Here is a 20,608-nt window from a genome sequence, read left to right on the forward strand (position 1 = left end):
TGACCCTGTGCTAACTTGCATATGACAGATAAAACTGAATGCTTAATCACACCAAGACATATTGCACAATTTAAATGCTCCCAACTTTGGTGGAACAGTTTGGAGATGGCTTGTTCCTGTTCCAACACGACTGCGCACCAGTGCACAAAGAAAGATCCATAAAGATGTGGAGGAGCGAATTTGGTGTGGAGGAACTTGACTGATGCAGGTAAGACTGAAACAAAGCTCACACCCCAATCAATAACCGCTAATGTCTATTACATATTAAAAAGAAGCTACAATTGTTTCTGGGCCTAACATACCCATTCAACCTCTTAGCACACAGATACTGCACAAGCAGCACAAATGAAGTATTCAAAAGAGTGGCAGTATCGAATAGAGCTTATATGATATGCACTCTACACAAAATAAGACTAGAAAATTGTGTAATCATGGGGACAAATCGCACAGGTAATCAGGTTAATTAGTGACAGGACTGGGTATGAAAAGAGAATCCCAGAGAAAAAGCCTAGAAATAACACAGCAAAAAAAAAAAAAAGTCATTGTCACTGATTATGGTTTGTTTGGAAATAAAAGAAAATAAGAAAAAAGAAAATAGAAGAGTATCAATATCCAGGAGGGCATCGGGGTGAATGAATGCTCATAACTGCAGTACTGTGCAAAAGTCCTGAGACACTCATTTCATTAAATTTTGTTAGGAATATTGGAAACAGGTGCAGAGATTTACTGACATATCCAAACACACATTGAAAGACAGTATATAAAAAAACGAGTTTATACAAGTCAATGTGGTAATCCGGTTGTTCAGTGATGACGCGACGAATCCTACTTCCGGGTCTAAAGTAGTCTGCGTTTAATATGGCTTTTGTGTTGTTAACATGTTTAATGCTATGTATTTTCTTCTATTTGATCTCAAAAAGCTCCTAAAACAGTCAGTGATCCCTGTTGACCTCCCTCGGCTTTTATTACCGCTAATCATTTATTTAAGCTCAGTTTTTAAAACCTTAGGATGTAACTACAGCCCAGCCCATGCAGCAGTATATGAATGACTAACTTTGTATTGTGGATGGATTATCTCAGTTGTTCTCCTGGCTGAAGTTTGGTCCTTTTACAGCATCCTGCCATGCGATTACATTTGTTTCTGACCACCGAGAAAACTCACGTTAACTTTTATCGAGTGGAAAAAAAGTTAGCTTGTTTATATTATGCTAACATAGCTGTGTCGCCAGCGGTCACATAGCACATCATTATATACCAGCTAGCCAAACTTCAGTAACCCTACAAACGTCACTGCTGTTTAGTTTTCTGTCTTCATTTATGCTGGAAGTGATAAGAAAGCTGTATGTTTTAATTTGTTTCCAAAACCCCGCAGTCAGGACATGCTTTATTGTATTTAGATAGAAGCTAGCGAGCTAACTCCCTGCTAACTTCTAACTCTGTTAAATGTCATAAATTCCGTTTTCATGGATGCCTGGATGTTAAACTCAATTGTTACACCTGGTAGAGCAGAACGCTGATCATTTTATTAAAGATGAAAGACTTTAGACAGTTTTTCAACTCTCAGTAATGCCACAGTGATCGTTTGATATATGGACCTGCAACGGAGTTTAGACCCAGACACGGCTAGTGACGTCAGACTGAACAACCGGATATTTGGTATGACTACCTGTATTCTTCAAGATAGCCTGAACTCTCTTAGCAAAACTTTCTTGTAATTTCTTTAAGTAGTATTCAGGAATACTTCCAGGTTTCTTGAAGGACATTCAAAGTTCTTCGTTGGTTGTTGGCTGCCTTTTATTTCATTCTCTGCCACGATGACACCACACTGCTTCAATAACATTGAGTTTCAGGCTCTGGGGAGGCCAATCCATGACTCTTCCAGTGTGTAGTTCAATGCAGTATGCTTTTACTGCATTTGGGATCATTGTCATACTGAAAAATTAAGCTGCTGCCAATCAGATGCTTTCCAGATTCTTGTATCCTGACTTCATAAGCATTTGAAATTTCAAATTTGGATTTATCACTCCATCAAACCTGTTTCTCCTGATTTTCAGTCAAGTTCTTATGAAATTTGGCATATTAGAGGACATGACTATCAGGTGCTGTTCATCTGCTGTGATAGGTTTTCTATATTGGCCACTACTTATTTTTTCCTCCACTTTTTCACATTACTCAAATATTTTAAGTACAACAAACCGTGCTTTTTACCTCTTTGAGAATCACCTTGTTAGTGCACATAAAATACTTACTGTTATCTTTGTGTTATCCTTGGCATTTGTCATACCGTTGTTCGAACATACAAGAACAAATTATGTGTTTTTTTTGAGAGGCTGCTTGTAACAAAGTGCCAATTTAAATGGTTCTCTTTGCTAAGTTGTCCAATGTACCAGTTTGTCCCTTGATATATGCCTTTCTTGTTAGTTTTTGTGCTTGAATGATTCATAGTGTTAAGTGCCTTAAGAAAAACAAACAAAACCTCTGAAAATGGTGAACATAAGGTCTGGAATGAAAATGAATGAAAAGCAGACAATATCCAAAGAAAAATAGTAAAAGACTTTCATAAAGCCTGGGAAACGATTTATATTTAAACACCACAAATTAGGAGAACGTTTGGTTCCTTGAAAACAAAATATAAAGTAATGAGAGGTGCTTCAAGACTTATGCACAACACTGTACTGTTTTTGCAGGTTTTGGAACAGCACTTGTTGTCCTGCAGATGATGTCTTTTTTTAAGAAAGCCTTGCTTGTGTCTGTGAGATAGTGCCAGACAACATTATGCAGGTAGACCAAGGAGACCACTATGGCAAACTAGTGCAGGTGATAAATGGCCCTGCCTGCAGTCCAAAGCTGTCTCCCCTTGAAACATTTTGTACATTATGAAATGAAAAATACAACAAAGGAGTCCCCGAATTGCTGTGGAGATGAAATTCCAAGCAACAACACAAAATCATTTTGCTTTCAAAGCTACAGCTGCTGGCTTCCTCAGTTATCAAAAGTGTAGTTTAAAAGTACATGTATAGCCACATAATGGGATACATGCCCCCATCCCAACTATTTTAAAGCATGCGAACTGGCATCGCGTTTAAAACGAGAATGTATTTCTTAAAAAACAAAAAACAAGCAAGAAAATGTGTTCGTTTCAACATTTATTACTATTTCTATTTATTTCCATTTAAATTTGAACATTTAAACTCAGTCCCGGCTTTATATTGTTGCATTAATTCATAATTTAACTGAGGTTCAAGAATATTATTGTGCTTTGTGGTTACAACACCTGAAAAGTTATTATGAGACTCGTAAAGAGACTAAGTTGCAGTCTAAAGATACTAACAGCAAATCTTTAGACAGTCACTTTTCACTTGTTAATGACGCCGCAGCGTGTTACTGATTGCAGTCTCTGGAGGTGAGCAGACCAAGATTATGGTCTCTGTGAGGAGCCTGTGGCAATACCTCCACTGATGAGCAAGACTGAAGCTCAGATGACGATGTAACCTTGTATGAATCAAACCTGATTTACATGTTGAATAACGATAAATTAATATGCAAGTTTTTTTTTAACCGTACTGTTGCAAACATCAAGCTGTAGCAAGTGCAGGGCCTTGTGTGACCATCCATTAGCTGCTTAACATCAAGGTTTAGCATTAGCACAAGTAAAATAAAAGTAATGTAGTAGGGGAATACGCTTGATGAGAAAAAGCAAAAATAAAGCTAGAGCAACCAAAACCTGTTCCCCTGTTTTCTATTTACTTAACATGTTATGAGCGTAATTTGGGAACTTCTCATGCTGGTTGAGTTCAGATTAAAATCAAATAAAAATCAGATTTCTTATTTACTTGTTCTTGACTTGCTCCAAAAAAAGAATTAATTGAAATCTGGCCCAAACACAATAGCATGTCTTTGCTTTAGGACAGACTGTACAAGGAGGAGCCAGGCTCTGGTATAGTCACTGGTCACAATTGAGTAGATAGTGAGCTTTAGAGGTATTTAAATGCAGATTGTTAGGGGTTGTTATCTTTGAGCAGTGATTCCTCTTTCTAGCCTTTGCGCTAACTGATTCCAGGCTAACCTTAGATATTACAGACAAACAGTCAATTTATTTAATTAATAGCTGTGTACAAACACCACATATACATGCCAAAATCCCACATGGTTGACTGTTCATTGTTAAGCAGGTTGAATCCTTTATTTATGAGCAGGCTTCAGCTGTGAGCTGGTTATCTGCTCGGGCAGAGGGAACAGGTGGTTGATTTGCTCAGGGTGACATGTCTTTATCCAGCCAGCATGTTACAGTGAGCACATACAGGCCTTTCATTATCATCAAATTTGGCAACACAGATCAAAGGAACGCAAGATAAACCAAGCAAGAGAGTAGCATTTCTGCCTTTTGATGATGAAAGCACCCTTCCACAGATGTGCTGTAGCCTAAATATAACCTTTAATCATGTTAGGTTCTAATTGCGGCACCAATTCAGGCTATGAATTGTAGGATGGGAAATTTTATTTATTTCACAGTCTCGATTGGTGCTCAGCTTACACAGCATGTTCCTATAAAAAAGAACGTCTTGTCTATACAGTAACTATTTTCAGTTTGGCTTTTCATTTACTATATTTTTCCGACTATGGATTAAATTAGATCTAGAAGGAGCTAGAAAACTGACCTCAAATACTACTACTGAAATGGCAAGCAGATAATATTCTGTGGCTTTAAAGACATTTTGATTGTGCAGTAATGTCAGGAAATGAAGCTATAATTCAGCCCCAAGAAGCGTGTTTGACTTTTAGAAAGCTCAGTAATTACTGCTCATTCTAATGCTGCTATTTGCCATCTCATGCACTAAGTGCAGAAAACAAAATGGCCTAAAATTGTGTAAAAGTTGGACTGAATATTTTAAATGATGAATTAGTTGAGATGGGGCAATTCACAGTCTTCACAGTCATCCTAATTACTTCATATTATGGGTGCAGACAGAACTTCACAGCATCCTGTGATAAATATTAAGCTGGTTTATAAGATATGCTTTACTATGATACATGTCACATATACTCCTAAAGGCAGACTTGTTTGTTTGTTTTGTACTGCACACATTATTCAATCACTTTTCAAGGCGTCTGATGAGAATCTCACTGATGATAACTCCAGCAGCAAGGATGACGAACATTAGCAGCACAGTGGCACCACGTCGTAACACCAGCTGCCTGGTGGATAAGGCCATGGCGCCCAAGGCCCTCTCATCTGAATTGAGTGGCTCTGGCCTTTCTTCTACTGGAATCACAGAACTGGATCGGCTGGTCGTTATGCATTCTTCCCTTGGGTCCAGGGTGCTCAGGGAAACTTTAAAATCACGGTAATCTTATTTCCCAGAAAAATGACCAAAAGCTACTGAAGGAAATTTTTTTTTGCTTACCATTAGTATTCCTCTCTGTAATTTGGACTCCTGCTCTTACAAGTGCCTATTCAGAGATATTAAAAAACAAGAAAAAAAATAAGTATTTTAAAAATAACACAGATCCCAGATTTTACATAGATCGTGTTAACATTACATTAACTACATTTCTTACATTCACACGAAAGAGAAAATGCCCAAAACGCATAAGCTAGGTCTCTGACTACACAGGCCTCAGAACACTGAGAAAAACGCTGAACAAACATGGCTTCTTTGGAAAGGTTCTCAGAAGAATCTCTGTAATAACAACATAGCAGCACAGCTTAGGTTTGTAAAGCTGTATCTGAACAAAGCACAAAAACGTCTCTCTTTTGGAGAAAAATGCTCTTATCTCATCTTGAAAGCAGAGGAACATCATATCAGAAAGGCCCTGAGTGAAAGTGGTTATTCCAGCTGGACATGTTGTGAAAGCTGGGAAGTCCCCTAAAGAATGCTCCACACATTCCAGAAGAGAAGAAGGACAACCGCTGCCTAAGCAAAGAACTTTGGTCATCCTTTGTGTCAGGCTATTTCAGAATCTTACAATGCTGTTTTTCTAGTCATTCCCTAATTCTCTGTGAATGGCCATTAAGCAATGGTCTTGACAATTTGCATGTTAATGATTAGGAAACTGTGCTCATGGCCCAGTGTTGGTCAGTGGTGTTAGTTGGGGAAACCTGCAGCCACGTGAGGTTGAAGGGGTCATTTGGATGACTAACAAAATGGCTTCTCCCACTTAAAACACTACATCCAGATGAAAAGGATCAACTTTCTGGGACCTCATACCAACTGTCACGCACTTGTCACTGTCACTTGATCCCAAGCACAGCAGCAGATCTACAACAGAAAGGGTAAAAAACAACAACAAAAAACTAAATCCGAATCAAGGTGTTGGAGTGACCCAGTCAAAGTCCAGACCTCAGACTGATTGAAAATGAAATTTGGTGGGACCCTAAGAGAACTGTGCATAAACAAATACCAGCAAGTCTCAAGAAACTGGAGTGCTGTTGTAAAAAAAATGCACAACAACATGAGAGACTGAAACTCCTTCTGATAAAGTCACATTGAAATATATTACTTCTAGTTCTTGCTACTAAAAGTGGCTCTGGAAGCTTTTTTCACAGGACTTAACATGTTCTTTTTTACATGACTGTATCTTCCTCTTCCTCACCCAGGACTTACTCACCTCCTCAGTGGCTTTCGTCCAGTTTAGTTTACACAGGAAAGTTATAAAAAACATGGACTGTAAAGAAGTACTAACTAAAAACCCAGTCCAAAGCCCTGCAACAGAGATAGAAAGTCATCAGTTAGTTGTTAGTGTAAATATAATTTAACTATCTTTTGTATATGGTGCAAAAATATATTGTTGACATTAACCAAAAATTCCCATTTTCACAGGGAACATTAAAGATACTCCAATCGGGAACCCAATGAGGTAGTATCCCACCAAGCTGCACAGCGCACCAATCTTCTGCTTCCCTGCCCCCCTGACAATGCTTCCTGACACACCCTGTGAAGGTAAAAAAGCAAATAAAAGTTTTCTGTCGACACATCAGGCTGGTTTTGCTCAGCAGAGGGAAAAAGTGTTTTTGAACTGGGAAGGATCTCACTGCAATAGTCTCAGCAACATGGATGAAACTGTATATCTTCATGATATTAGCCACCCTCTGTATAATGTCTCTGAAATAGAGGAGTAAGTAGGAGTAAGCCAATTTAATTAGATTCAGTTTCATTTATATAGTGCCAATTCACAACAACAGTCTCCTCAAGGTATTTCATATTGGAACGTAAATATCCCACAACAGTAGAAAAAAACTCCAACCCCAATCACGTGACCCATTATGAGCAAGCAAGTGGCTGAAGCTGGGAAGGGAACAAACTCCCATTTAACAGGAAGAAACCTCCAGCAGAACTGTCTGCTGTGACCGGTCGAGGGCGAAGAGAATGAGAAGACAGCAGAGAGAATCAGGACAAGACACGCATCTAAAAAAAGCCAGAGTTCCATAATTATTATTGATTGAATGCAGAGTGGTATATAAGCACAAAGCACATGGTCAGTTCATCACGGGAACCCCCCAGTAGCCTAGTCGTATTGCAGTGTAATTAATGGATAGCTCAGGGTCATCTGATCCAAACTGGGAGCTGGTTCCACAGAACAGGACTCTGAAAGCAGAAGGCTCTGCCTCCCATTTTACCTTATTTTACCTTCAGCCACAAGTAACCCAATAAAGAGAAGCTAATATGGGAGAAATATTGTCCCCCTTTCTAGTATCAGTTAGTATTCTTGCTGGAACATTTTTTACCAACTGAAGGTTATTCAGGGAGCTTTTAAAGCAAGCTGATAATAATGAATTAAAATAGTCCAGCCTAGAAGTAATACATTCATGAAGTAGCTTTTCAGTATCATTGAGGTAAGCCAAAGAAACGCCTTCTAAAATAAATATCAGGTTATAACCTTAGTTATGTCTGAATTTAGAAGTATGAAATGAGAGGTCACCCAGGCCTTTATGCCATTAAGCTGGATGTCAGCTGCATAGCAATGAAAATGTTATTCAGTGTCAAATAATATAATTCAAATAATATTATATAAGGGGAACATGTATAATGTAAAGTATTGGTTACCACTACAGACCCCTGTGGAACTCCATGACTTACTTTTGTGTATTAAGAAGCACAGATGGATTAGTACTGAAGTTAATACATGATGAATTACTCATGACTGACATATACTCATAGTTTCTGCACCAAGGATAAACACACAAGTTTATTCACCTCTCTGTATTACTCACCTCTCTGTGGTAAATATGTAACCAATCACATCCTTGGCTATACCAATACCGGCTCCAAGGAAACATGAGACAATCACTGGATTGGATATAAGAAAGGCGTTTTTTAAAATGCGAGCAATAAATTAACTAGGCATATAATTATTTTCTTGCTCTCATTTTTGAGATATTTTTCATTTGACAACAGCATACTAAAACAGGAAATTCTGATTTTGGTGTGACATCCCAATATAATATAATGTAATGTGCATGTAATATAATTTCATACATGCACAGAGAAGGGAGACCTTGCTGGACAGCTTAGCTTGTTCTGTGTTCCCACCACCAAGAGCCTTTCCAACCCTAACACTGGCAGCAGCAGAAAAGCCTACAGGAAACTGTGGAAGAGCAAATGTTAGCAATTACTTCACAGTAACAGAGTAACATTTTGCTCATGAAAATCATTTAGTTACTTTAGAATTTATCAATAACTTTATGTAATGTGTGTAAAATAAACTCAATATACAGGCTCGCCAATGTGGCAAAAGATCTTTTTTTTCACAATTATTCACCACATGAATAAACATGAATCAATAATTTTAAGTAAAATGAAACTGAAATATATAAAAATATTTAAATAATTAATCATTAAGCAAAAAAAGAAGAAGCTTAAATTGAATTTATACCAATCAAGTACATTTCATTTGACACTGCAATAATGTAACAAAACTATGTGGAGAATTTACATGTAATCAAATAACTTATATCAGCATTTTGGGCATAAATATATTTTGAGTGTGTGTGGATTAGTGACACAGTGTTACAGTTATTATCAATAAGCTACTCAGTTATGAGCCCTCTTGCACATACCTTTAAAAAATGTTTAAATAACTATATCAAAAAACGAGTTACCATGAAAACGACAGCAGACACTTCATAAGCTACAGACTGAGCCGCCAACTCTGTTTCACTGATGACACCAGCCAGGAACCCTGCAATCTCATACAACCACCACTGCAGACAGTACATCAGCATACTGGGGAGGGCCAAGTGGAGGAAGGAACCCCATTCTTGCAGGCAATCTCTAGACCAGCCTGAAAGATAACAGAAGGTATGAAAGGTTTAGCTAAATGCTCACATTTGCCTTCTTTACACTGTGCTGCCATTTAAATTACACTTCTTTCAGTATCTACTATGCTACAAGGCGTTTCTAGCAGTGTGTTAGCATGCTAGCATTCCTTAATTTTTAGGAACTTTATGTATCACACTTGCTTTGAAGGACAAAAATATGCCTAAATTATTTAAAATTGTAATTCTTCTACCTCAGCTATGTTGCTCTTTAGCTAGCTTAAGCACGTTAGCTAAACACTGAAACCCAAATGTCAAAAAATTTGACTTTTACATATATAGACAAGTTTTCAACTCAGCACATATTAAGGAATAAAAACTAAATAAAGTAATGATTTAAAAAACAAACAGCTTGTACATGTTCACCGACAGCAAAGCTGATGTAATTTAATGTAACGATCATGCCACAAATTAATAACAAATCTATAATTAAGGTGTAAATGTGCTTTTTAAAAAAAATAGGTTTTTCAAAAGTATTTGCTGGCTTGTCTTTTAGTATTTTTCGTGTACACTCTGAGGACAATTTAAAAATATAATAGCATCACAAACTAAATCCTCCATAATGATTGTAATGTGGAGTCCAGTCAGTTTAAATAGCAACACCCTTAAAGAGTTTATGCACAACTGATTACTATAATTGTAATGAGGAGCAAAGTATTAGTTCCAAGAGAGTGGCTTTGCCCTTTCTCTGATATCCTGTCACTTAATTTGAAAATTTGAAGAAAAAGTATATCTAGTAAACTTGCCATCCCATGTAGGTATGTGCAGCCCTTTGATGTAGATGCATAAAAACAGGAACACAGCCAGGGAGTACTGTGAGATGGCATTGGCAGCTGCGGATCCGCTTGAATGTTAAGCAATAGAAAAGTAGAAAAGGAAAGTTGCACATACAAAGACGTTCCCAGATTAAGCATTCAGCTGACTATCAGTAATCAACATTATATTGCTTTCCAAAGCTGATTAGTGTAAAATATTAACTAAGGGGAGCAGGGAGTGATGGTGTGTACTTACGCAATCCCCAGATCCAGAACACTGAGGAGGATGTAATTGATAACAGCATTTAAAACATTTCCTATGGCTCCGGATATCACCTGGGGCCACATGATGCCCTGTGAGCCAAAGCAAACTGTATGAAAAACACAGGGTTTTGGTGCACCTGCTGTTATTTTTGCTATTTTTCCCCAAAAAATGTCTCTCTAGCAACACACAAAACAATGTCATTGCATACTCCAAGACATCTCATTAATATTTTGTTTCACACCAGTGTTTTGCAGTCATCAAATGCACCTGATTCTGAAGATACCTCCCCTGCAGATAGTACATGAAGGCAGCCTGCCGAACCCAACGTGTTGAATGGGGGTTAATTAGACTGATAATGCAACACATTATGGAAGGAGATACAAAAGACATTTGGGAAAAGCGTGGTGGCAGCTGAACTCACTGGCAGAGCCGGCATAAAGATCTTCACATACAGCTGTGACAGTCTTTATGGGAGAGAGAAAAGGGGAGATTGTAAGTAAGTGCAGAACCCATACTGAATAACTTTGTGAGTAATAAGTGTATATGTGCCATTGATGTCAGTTTGATTTGTGTAAGAAGGTCACCTTGCAACCTGCGTGCTCTGCTTGACAGCCAGTAAAATGGACTGAGTGTTAATAAGGAGAGCCCAGCAGGGGAAACAGGCTAAGAGGAGGATCAAAACTCCTCTTTGGAGTATCACTCCTACACGCTTCAGGTTACCACTTCCATAAGTCTGAAAGCAAAATGGTAAAAAGGAAAATCTCATAGTATTTGCTGAGGTGCAAGAAAAAGGTAACCACAAGTCTGAAAAAGCAGACTGTGTTTAAGACTGACCCGATTAGATGAATAAAGTGAATTGTACCTGGGTTATGAGAGTATCAAATGTTGATATCAAACCATAGCCGATGGAAATACTTGTGATATTTATGACCTGCATTGAAATTAAACTTTATTACATTACAGAAGAACCTCAGGCTCACAAATGAAAAGCTGAATGCGTGAGTATAATACTTATTTAAAGGCAAAAAAGGCTATTGAAGCGATTTTCAACATTTCACAATAGCAAAAAAAGTAGAAACAAAAAAACGCATCGAGATAGCTTACTGCCATTGCTAACATCATCCCTGCCAGCTCCGTCTTTCCCAGGTGACCGCAGAACACCGCGCTGACGAAGCCGATCAGGAAGCTCATCAACTGTGAAATGAACTGAAAAACAAAATCAAGTGCTTTCGTTTTTATAACAATAAAAAGATAAATGAACGTCGCCAAAAATGAATGAAATGTTACACTTAATATTCAACACATAAAGTTGCTGGCTGGGTTCTTATTCATAAAAGAAACATTAATTCAAGAGGCCCTGAGATAAGAAAAAAAAAGTTCTTATTTGCTCTGGCAGCTGACATGTGTCATGCTTTGATTTTGCTGCAGTTCCTTTGTATTTCTAAATGTCTTTTACTACTTCTCCTTTCTTTAGAAAGTAGTTCTTATGATTGCTGGTGTAGGTTTTTGACAGGTTTTTGGCATCAAAAGGTTTGCACAAAGGAAACTAAATGCCCTCATCTATCAAGTTCTGGCTTTGTGCAATGAACAGCACTCAGTGAAAAGTGGATACATGTTGGGGTTATAACAGTTATAATTTTCTGTTGAGGGGGCACTTGTAAATGTGCCTTATTTTCTGTGGAGACTATTGTTTGAAAAATATCTGTGATTCCACATTTGCTATCGTATTGCATTGAATTTGATGGTAGATGCATTGCAAGGTGTTCAGGGTAGTGTTTTAATTTAGATTCATTTACATTTTGTGCATGACCTGGAACTTCTAGAACATTTTTATATACCCGGCCAATGCATCCAAGAAATGTTGCTGTGTTTGTTTTCTACTACAGTGCTAAAAATAAAAAAAGGGAACACTTTAGCAGACAAAATCAGTTAGACTTTAGGGATATCAGCAGTGTTGGGACTAACGCGTTATTAAGTAACGCGTTACAGTAACTACGTTATTATTGTGGTAACGAGCACGGTAACTAGTTATTATGCCAAAATCAGGAATGCGTTACTCGTTACTGGGATTTAGATAGGCTCGTTATTCGTGGCTTCCACAGATTCAGTAACATTAGCAAGTGGTGGAGGCCAGCAGGTGGAGGAGAGAAAGGGGAGGCAAGAGGAGAGACCCGAAGCGGCCGCCGGTCCGAGTGTCAGGTGAACTGAACTTCAGGTAAGAAGTTATGACCTGCAGTCTATCTGGGTCAGATATAAACCAAGTTTAGTTGGAGTTTATTTTCGTTGTGCTGACTTTTTCGTACTGCGTGCTAGCTAGCATGACGGGGTTTCTATACAGCTGGGTGGTGCTATGTTACTGATGTTGAACTTCATTTTGTTCATACGGTTAATTATTAGAGTTGCCAACCGTTCCCTAAAAAATGGGATCGTCTCATATTCAGAGAAATTATTATGCGATTTGTATTGAGGTGAAAAGGAACAGTTTGTCCCGGACTTCAGCTACAATGAAAAAGACACAAAGCTGGAGTTATTCTGTCTTTGCTGCACAGCTGCCTCTTCTTCTCTCATTCTCTCCCCTCCCTCTCCTGTTGCTACTTCAATCATGAAACTGTTCAATGATCAGCTGATCGGCTTTTCCCTCTTGTTTATTTATCGTCCACTTTGCGCCAGAAAGAGGAAACCACCGGATGTTGCGTTAAACAACAGCAGCACGTTTGATCAGCTGTTGTTAGAATTTATTTAATATTAATTTCTAGTATCAGCTGATGTTTGCTGGAGCCACAGCTGTAAAGCTGCTGGTCATGATATTGGTTTGTATATCTGGTGAGTGGGAAACATGAAGATGAAACCAGGAGATGTCCTTACTGAATCATCAGAGCTGAACAGGTGATGGAAAAACAGGTTCACCTTTTAGGTGACATGAATGAGTTGAAGGGAAGTTATGAACTGTTTCTGAGAGACAAATAACACCAGGATCCTTTTCTAAGTAGCTGACAGCTGGTAACTGTGCAGGGGCGGATCTAGCAAAGTGTTGCCAGGGGGCCAGGTAGGGCATTAACAGGAAAAGGGGGGCACAAAGAAATACTTTCTTATTCTCATTTCAAATGTCTACCTTTTAATAAATAATTATCTGAGTCTTACAACAAATGATTGAAAGATTGATACATATATACCATCAAGACAGTGTACATCACTGTCACAACAGTGTTTGTTTTCATTCAAAGGCTTTATGATTTTTGCTATAATGGCGGGCCAGTCTCTAGATTTTTTGTCCCAGTCCAGCCCTGTATGCAGCTCATCTGCAGTCTGGTGTTGCCTACATCTTCCTATTCAGAAGGCAGAATTTCTGAGTACAATCAAAAGCACCACGACTGCAGTTTTTGTGTTGGATGTAAAAAGCGCACATGACGCTGTAACGTAGGCTAGAATCATGGCGGCGGTCAACGACGGTCCAGGCGTGGGATTTCTCTCGTGGAAATATGCACATAATTTTTTCCTTTGGTAGGTGGCACAGTGCACTTGTGGCAAGTAAGCAAGCTAGAAGACTGGCAATCTTGCTGGGTATCCAGTTAGCAACACATTAACAAGAGAATTCTGAGTAAAACCAAAGTTACTTTCCCTAGTAACTAGTTACTTTGAAAGTAACGAGTATCTTGAAGTAACTGGGTTACTTTTGATGGAAGTAACTAGTAATGTAACTAAGTTACTAATTTAAAGTAACTTACCCAACACTGGATATCAGTTATCAGATTAGGAAGCACAAACCAATGTGAAGGAGTTTCACCTGTTTTGATGCAAATTAAAATGCAGATGCACTACAGAGGTAACAATAAGACCTCTGAATCGTTTCAAGAAACCATTCCTCTCTCCTTATTCAATTTGTCTCCAGTGTTGCTTTTTTTAGTGTCCTTGTGACTACTGCTAGCAGGGGACAGTAGCTGCAGCTCATTCAGGTTGCACAAGTAGTCCAGCTCCTCCAGGATGACTCATCCATATGTCAAAAACAGGTTTGCTGTGTCTCCCAGGACAGTTTCTATTGTGTGAACGAGATATCAGGAAAGGCCATAGAAAGGCGTCAACCCTGCAATAAGACTGGTTTCTGCTCCTTTGTGTGAAGGGGAACAGCAGGAGCACTGCCAGTGCCCTACAACATCACCATCACAGGGCTATTCATGTGCATTCTTTCTGACTAAACTGTCAGAAAATGAACCATGAGCATGGCACAAGATCCTGATATCCTTTAGTGGGGCAAGCACCATGCAGATTGATTGGCATGTGCCACAGATCCACAGAACTGGCAGGTCCACCAGTGGTACCCATTTTCTTCATCGATGGGAGCAAGCTCACACAAGAGTCAATGCTTTGGCAAGCATTATGATGCATGCATATTGGAAGAGAACAGGGCGCCAGAGGTGAACCCTCTGTGGCTGCTAATTGAGCTACTTGATTGTGAATGTGTCCCACTAAAAAACATCAAGTCCTCACGACAGTCTAATGGAGGCTATTTCTGACAGTTTTATCAGAAAGATGTACATGAGTAACCTACTGGAGGTTATTTTAGGGCTTTAATAGTGCTACCCTTTCTCCTTCTTGCCCAGAGGAGCAGATACTTGTCCTGCTGGTTCCTTCTGTCCAGCTCTTCTGGCGTAACAACCCAACTCCAGATATCTCTTCCACACTCTTGAGACAGTGTTGAGACATAGCCAGCCTTCTTGTGATGCCACATTAGATGTGCTATCTGGAGGAGCTGGACTACTTGTCCAGCCTGAATGGGGTCCGGTTAGCGTGTTATGCTGTATTGAAAAAGATCCTAACAGAAAGTGAATGTAGAGAGAAATCAGTCAGCAGGGATAAGGAGACAGCACCTGCTTTTTGAGGGTTGTCTTGTTGTTGCCTCTCTGGTGCACCTGCTTTTTGAGCAGCCTATTTATCTGTCTTGTGTTTAAAGTGATCAGTGTAAGACTGCACAAGTTTGAAATAAAACATTTAAATAAAATAAAAAATACATTACTGTGCTGTATATTGCTGCAAGGAGCTTGGAAAGAAAAGCGTTTGGACTTCTTTAAGTTCCCTGAAGCACCAGTTGCTCTTAGAACTGAAGAATCAATCAGATGAGGGTTGAAAGATCTTCAAGAAACTTAAAGAAGTCCAGAAGCTTTTCTTTCCAAGCTCTTTAGACTACGATGACCTGGATGACTGACAAACTTCACAGACATATACAGCATAGCTTCTTTCTAATACCACACAATTTCCATTAGTCATCAACAATAAGAAAAGATCAGTTTAGTAAAATAAAGGTCAACATAATAACAGGAAGGTATTTTTTGGTTTATTTTCCCTAAATAATTCATATTAATTCAACTTAGTTTAACTCCATATTTTATCCCAAGTCTTCTACATCCACCCTGCAGTGATTGTATCCTCCACCAGGGGGCCCACCACACAGCCTGAGAGCCACTTCTCTAAAGCATACAGTATACTATATCTTAGGTCAGTAAAAGGGTGAAATTAGTTTTAGTTAAAGTGCTATCATGATCATACTTTTATCACCATTGGATAATTATTTATCAGTGAGCCTCAGTGGTTTGAAGCAATTAACCTGTTCATTACTGTTTTAATAAAACAGGTGTCACATTAAAAATAATTACTGGTCTAAAACGAACCCCAAGTTAAAGTAACAAACTTCATTCATGACAACTTGTGATCTACACTGCAAACTGCTCAGTATACACTAATAATAACTAGAGAGCTGTTCCAGCATTTACAAAGATTCACATTCAAATTGGAGTACCTTAGTACCGTTAGATTCAGTCATACAGACAGGGTAAAACTTTGTCAGCTGCTTCAGCTAAACACAGTCTTACCACAGGACCTGCAAGTTTTAAAAGCTGAACCATTTCATGCTTGTAGTCCAAAGGCACCCAGCGCTTGATGCTTTTCAGGCAGGATCCGCAGGATGAGTCAACACTGAGAGCAGCAGAAGGAGGCAATTCGTCTGTTCTGGACTGACCAATTACCCCTCTACATCTACTTTCAGATACTAAATCTTCCATCCTGAAATGAGATTTGGCAGAAAACAAAACTCAGTCCCAAACTAAATGATGTTCGCACAGTGCATTCCCTTCAGACAATGTGAAGGAGGCTGAAAGCAATCAATAACCAATTACCAGAGTATTAATCAATAACCAAGGCTCTTCTTGCCCACGTTGCTCCTTGTCTCTGAAAGTGGACATGCACTGTAAATGGCAGCAGGGATCTCACCACCTCTGTCCCACCAAAAAAGCCAGGACACTGCAAGCTGCATCACAAATAAGGTTGATCATTGAAGAATCACTGGTCTTCACCGCATCAACAAAGCAGTCAAAGTGCAAGTTCACAGTTCTATGGTTAAACACTAACAGGTCAAAACAGTGTTCATCCTGTTTCTCCCTGTGCCTTATTGGTTATTACAGGGGTGGATTTCACAACTTGCTATATAGAAGAAGTAGTTAAATCTCCAAGGTGTTACGATTTAGTCTAAAAATAAATGCAGATCAAATAAAGAGAGAGCTTTATTAAAATCTCATAAAGTCTAACCGTTTCAACATAAAAATACAAGAAATGAAAAAAACAAAAACACCCCCCCCCCCAAAAAAAACCAGACACAACAAAACAGAGGACCTAGGAATCCTGATAACTCACACTAGGGCACACTAGGGAAAGGAAATAACAGGGAGGATTGGACTATTTATACACATGGGATTGATAAGGGAAGTGGAAACAGGTGGGGAAAGTAGACACAAATGCAATCAAGACAGCCGTAGACAAAGAGGTAAAACTCAAAACAAGATACAAGAAACAATTAGCAACAACCATAATTTAAACATATATGAAGTAATACATTGGGTAACATCGGAAGAGGAGAAAGAGTGAGTAGTAGAAAAGGAACTCAAAATATGAACTGAAGCCTAGTAGGAAAAAAACAAGGATTCAAAACCTACACTGGAACAGTAAATCATATTAACACGATTTCGATTCTGTAAACACTAAACAATAACAAGACAACAATGGGAACTAATGCATAAAGTGAAATCAAAACCTTAGCCTGACTATAATCAAAAACCAAAAGCACAAGAACAACGAAGAAAGCCAACAAAAACACAATAATCCAAAAATGCAATAGAAACTGAATCAGGACAAAGGGAGCATTTTGAACACCATCAAAGAAGAATTAAACAGTGCAGGTAAATGACACATTATCCTTGGTGCTAAATATGTATTGAGGGATTAAAAAGACACTGTCACTGGTTCCAAAGATTTAGCCTGCTCTGGATTTGGTCTCTTTTTCTTTTAGGATCCAATGCTGCCATTTGATATAAGCTTTTCTTTTTCTGTTTTCTGTTTTGACATTGATAAAGCCAATAATAATAATAATAATAATAATGGATTGGATTTATATAGCGCTTTTCAAGGCACCCAAAGCGCTTTACAATGCCACTATTCATTCACTCTCGCATTCACACACTGGTGGAGGCAAGCTACAGTTGTAGCCACAGCTGCCCTGGGGCAAACTGACAGAAGCGAGGCTGCCATATTGCGCCATCGGCCCCTCTGGCCAACACCAGTAGGCAGTAGGGTAAAGTGTCTTGCCCAAGGACACAACGACCAGGACAGAGAGCCCAGGGATCGAACCGGCGACCTTCCGGTTACAGATGCGCTTCCCAACTCCCCGAGCCAAAACAACTAACGGCAAAATACTATTATATTAAGATGCTGATTTTACCATAAAGCTGGGTGATAATATACAGTCACGTGAAAATGAAAGTTATCACATGTGTGAGCAATTTTATAAAAAATGAAGTTTGGGTAGTTTGCAGGACTGGAGCATTCAAGTGTGTTAACATGACACTACAGTCTTCCTAGGAATGGAAATCGTACCACATTCACAAGATCACACTGTCGGATGCTCAGAAAAAATGCAAACATGCAAATATTTCAGTTAGCATATTAAATGTTATATGTATCAGCACAAATACCTCATACCAACTGTCAAGCGCAATGGCGGAGGGGTGATGATTTGGGCTTGTTTTCCACAGTACTTGGGCATCTTACAGTTGTTGATTAAACTTGAAGTTTATATACCAAAGTATTCTAGAGTCAAATGTGAGGCCATCTGCCTGACAGCTAAAGGCTGGCCAAAACTGGATCACGCAAAATGACAATGACAATGACAGCATGAAATCTACACCAGAGAGGAGGCTGATAAAGAGAATCCAGGTGATCCAGTCAAAGTCCAAACCCTTATCTGTTTGAAATTTTGTGGCGGACTTTATTCCTGCCAGAGAATTTGCCCACAAAGCTCAATGAAGCAACATTATAGAGTAACATTTCCTCCACAGTGATATGAAAAACCGATAAAGTTACACTGCATAGTGTCCTGTGAAAATGTTTTTTATACATAACATCTGAGAGATTAAAAACCAATCTCGCCTAGCAATATACCACATTATCTCAATATGTGTGTTTACCAATGTAGCTAAAAGTTTAAAATCAAGACTTTGCTATATTTTTGTGTCTGATGCAATCATGAGACCAATGGTCTTTGAGTGGAAGTTGCTGGACAACAGTGTAAGGTTGCATTGACAACCATGCTGACATTTGCCAATTTGTTCATGAATCTGACCTGAATTACAGTTTTTAAACCTTCTCACTATAGGCTCAACATCTGTGAATCACCATGTTCACTATCAGCTAAGGGCAATAATTGAAAAATCAGCTCACCAATAAAAACTGTACTGTAAAAACTATGTGCCTTTTAGTCAAAGGAGAGACATAAAAAGAACTGGGTCTGTGCTTTTCAGAGACAGACTACATTTTGTTTCCCCCCTCACTGAAGTAAATCACTGAGTCACTGCTGCTGTAAAGCGTCGTGCATGCTTGTATCCTGTCAATTTTGCAGCTCATTGCGTAGTATGTTCATGTTCTTTTCTGCCCTAGTAACACCTCTCAGTGAGGCGTTCCTCTCTCCAGCTGTGGCTATGAAAACCTCCCATTGGGTGGTGCTGTTTTGCTCTTGTGAAAATTCAAATGCACAAAATTTCTGGCACCAGCACCAGACTGCTTAACTGAACTTTGAATGGATTTCTTACCATATAATAAATGTAAAAAAACGCCCATTTGTTTATTCTTCAGCTGCTTTAAATAACTGAATACAGTTAAAGAACCCTGTAACATACTGTCGAACATACCGTCAAACACTTGGATAGTTTTTGCAGTTTTAACTGTTTTTCTTCACCTTGGGGGCCAAAAGGAGATGTGAATTAGAGGAAAAAGGAATGAAAATTAGCGGAGACCAATGAGAGAGGAAGGGGTGACATCTAATGTAGGTTCTCATTCATTTTCCTGGTTCAGTGATGCAGCAAGGCCCAACGGGTCCACCCACTCACCAAATTGTATTCCTCTGTCTCCCCCATCCCATCCACATGCACAGAATCACACACACGTAAATATTCTCCACCAACCAGCGGGGCCGGCGTCCGCCATGACGTCACACTGCAGTTCTTCTCGGGCTCCACTGGATGACAGTGGCAATTCGCCGCTTACACGCGATGAGCCGTCATTCTTAATGGCGACCGCTCAGAGTGTGTGTACGTGAGTCCATTCGTGTATGTGTTTGTGTGCAGTTTGGGTGGGGTTTGTATCGGATGGGTAGCGATGGGGTATTGAGGAGGTGGAGAGGGTTTATTGGAAGGGGGTAGGTGGGTTGATGAAGGTGTAGGAGGCGGGGGGCGGGCCGTAAAAATCGCAAATGAGAGGAAATTGTTTTGAGTCAGAGCAGATTTGGTGGAGGGAGATAAGGGCTGATGACGGTGGCGGTGGTGTGATTAGGATTAGGGTGGGGGGTAGGGGTTTGAAAAGAGTAGAAGGTTGTGGAGGTGGTCGTGGTGGTGTGGGAGGAGGAGGAGGGGGAAGAGGAGGACGGTGGGGTTGGTGGGTGAGAGCATTTGCACGCACGCCCTACGACTGTGTGTGTCTATCTACGTCTAGGTTGTGAAATTTTTCCTCCTGAGCGTCAGCGAGTAGAATTGGGGGGAAAGATGAGGAGATGGGTGGTTTAGATAATGGCCGCCACGGAGAACGGACGAGGGCAGAGGGTGTCACGCTGAAAGATAGAGTGTGATGGAACAAGAAAGCGTGGACGAGACAAACGTGAACATTCGATAATAGAGAGGTGAAAACCCCCCAATAAACAAAAAACAAAAAACAATAAACACAGAAAGATAGAGTGGAGAG

The 20,608-nt window shown here is 39.4% G+C and overlaps 1 protein-coding gene across 1 annotated transcript; it reads right to left on the reverse strand.

The window, feature by feature from the left end:
* Positions 1–3,205: 3,205 nt before the first annotated feature.
* Positions 3,206–19,976, reverse strand: LOC146660657 (multidrug and toxin extrusion protein 1-like). Its single transcript, XM_085419604.1, has 18 exons — positions 19,837–19,976; positions 16,504–16,634; positions 16,201–16,390; positions 11,441–11,542; positions 11,199–11,267; positions 10,921–11,069; positions 10,758–10,800; positions 10,604–10,648; positions 10,328–10,425; positions 10,063–10,160; positions 9,101–9,282; positions 8,478–8,586; positions 8,213–8,288; positions 7,034–7,103; positions 6,801–6,933; positions 6,610–6,704; positions 5,382–5,451; positions 3,206–5,302 (listed from the first exon to the last, which is right to left on the reverse strand). The coding sequence occupies exons 3-18, from the start codon at positions 16,387–16,389 to the stop codon at positions 5,094–5,096; spliced, it is 1,737 nt and encodes a 578-aa protein (XP_085275730.1). The 5' UTR covers position 16,390; positions 16,504–16,634; positions 19,837–19,976; the 3' UTR covers positions 3,206–5,093.
* Between the last annotated feature and the right edge of the window lie 632 nt (positions 19,977–20,608).

Source organism: Rhamphochromis longiceps, linkage group LG10 (assembly GCF_057381845.1).
Source record: "Rhamphochromis longiceps isolate RC_006_pf linkage group LG10, R_longiceps_female_GT1.1, whole genome shotgun sequence".
NCBI lineage: Eukaryota > Metazoa > Chordata > Actinopteri > Cichliformes > Cichlidae > Rhamphochromis > Rhamphochromis longiceps.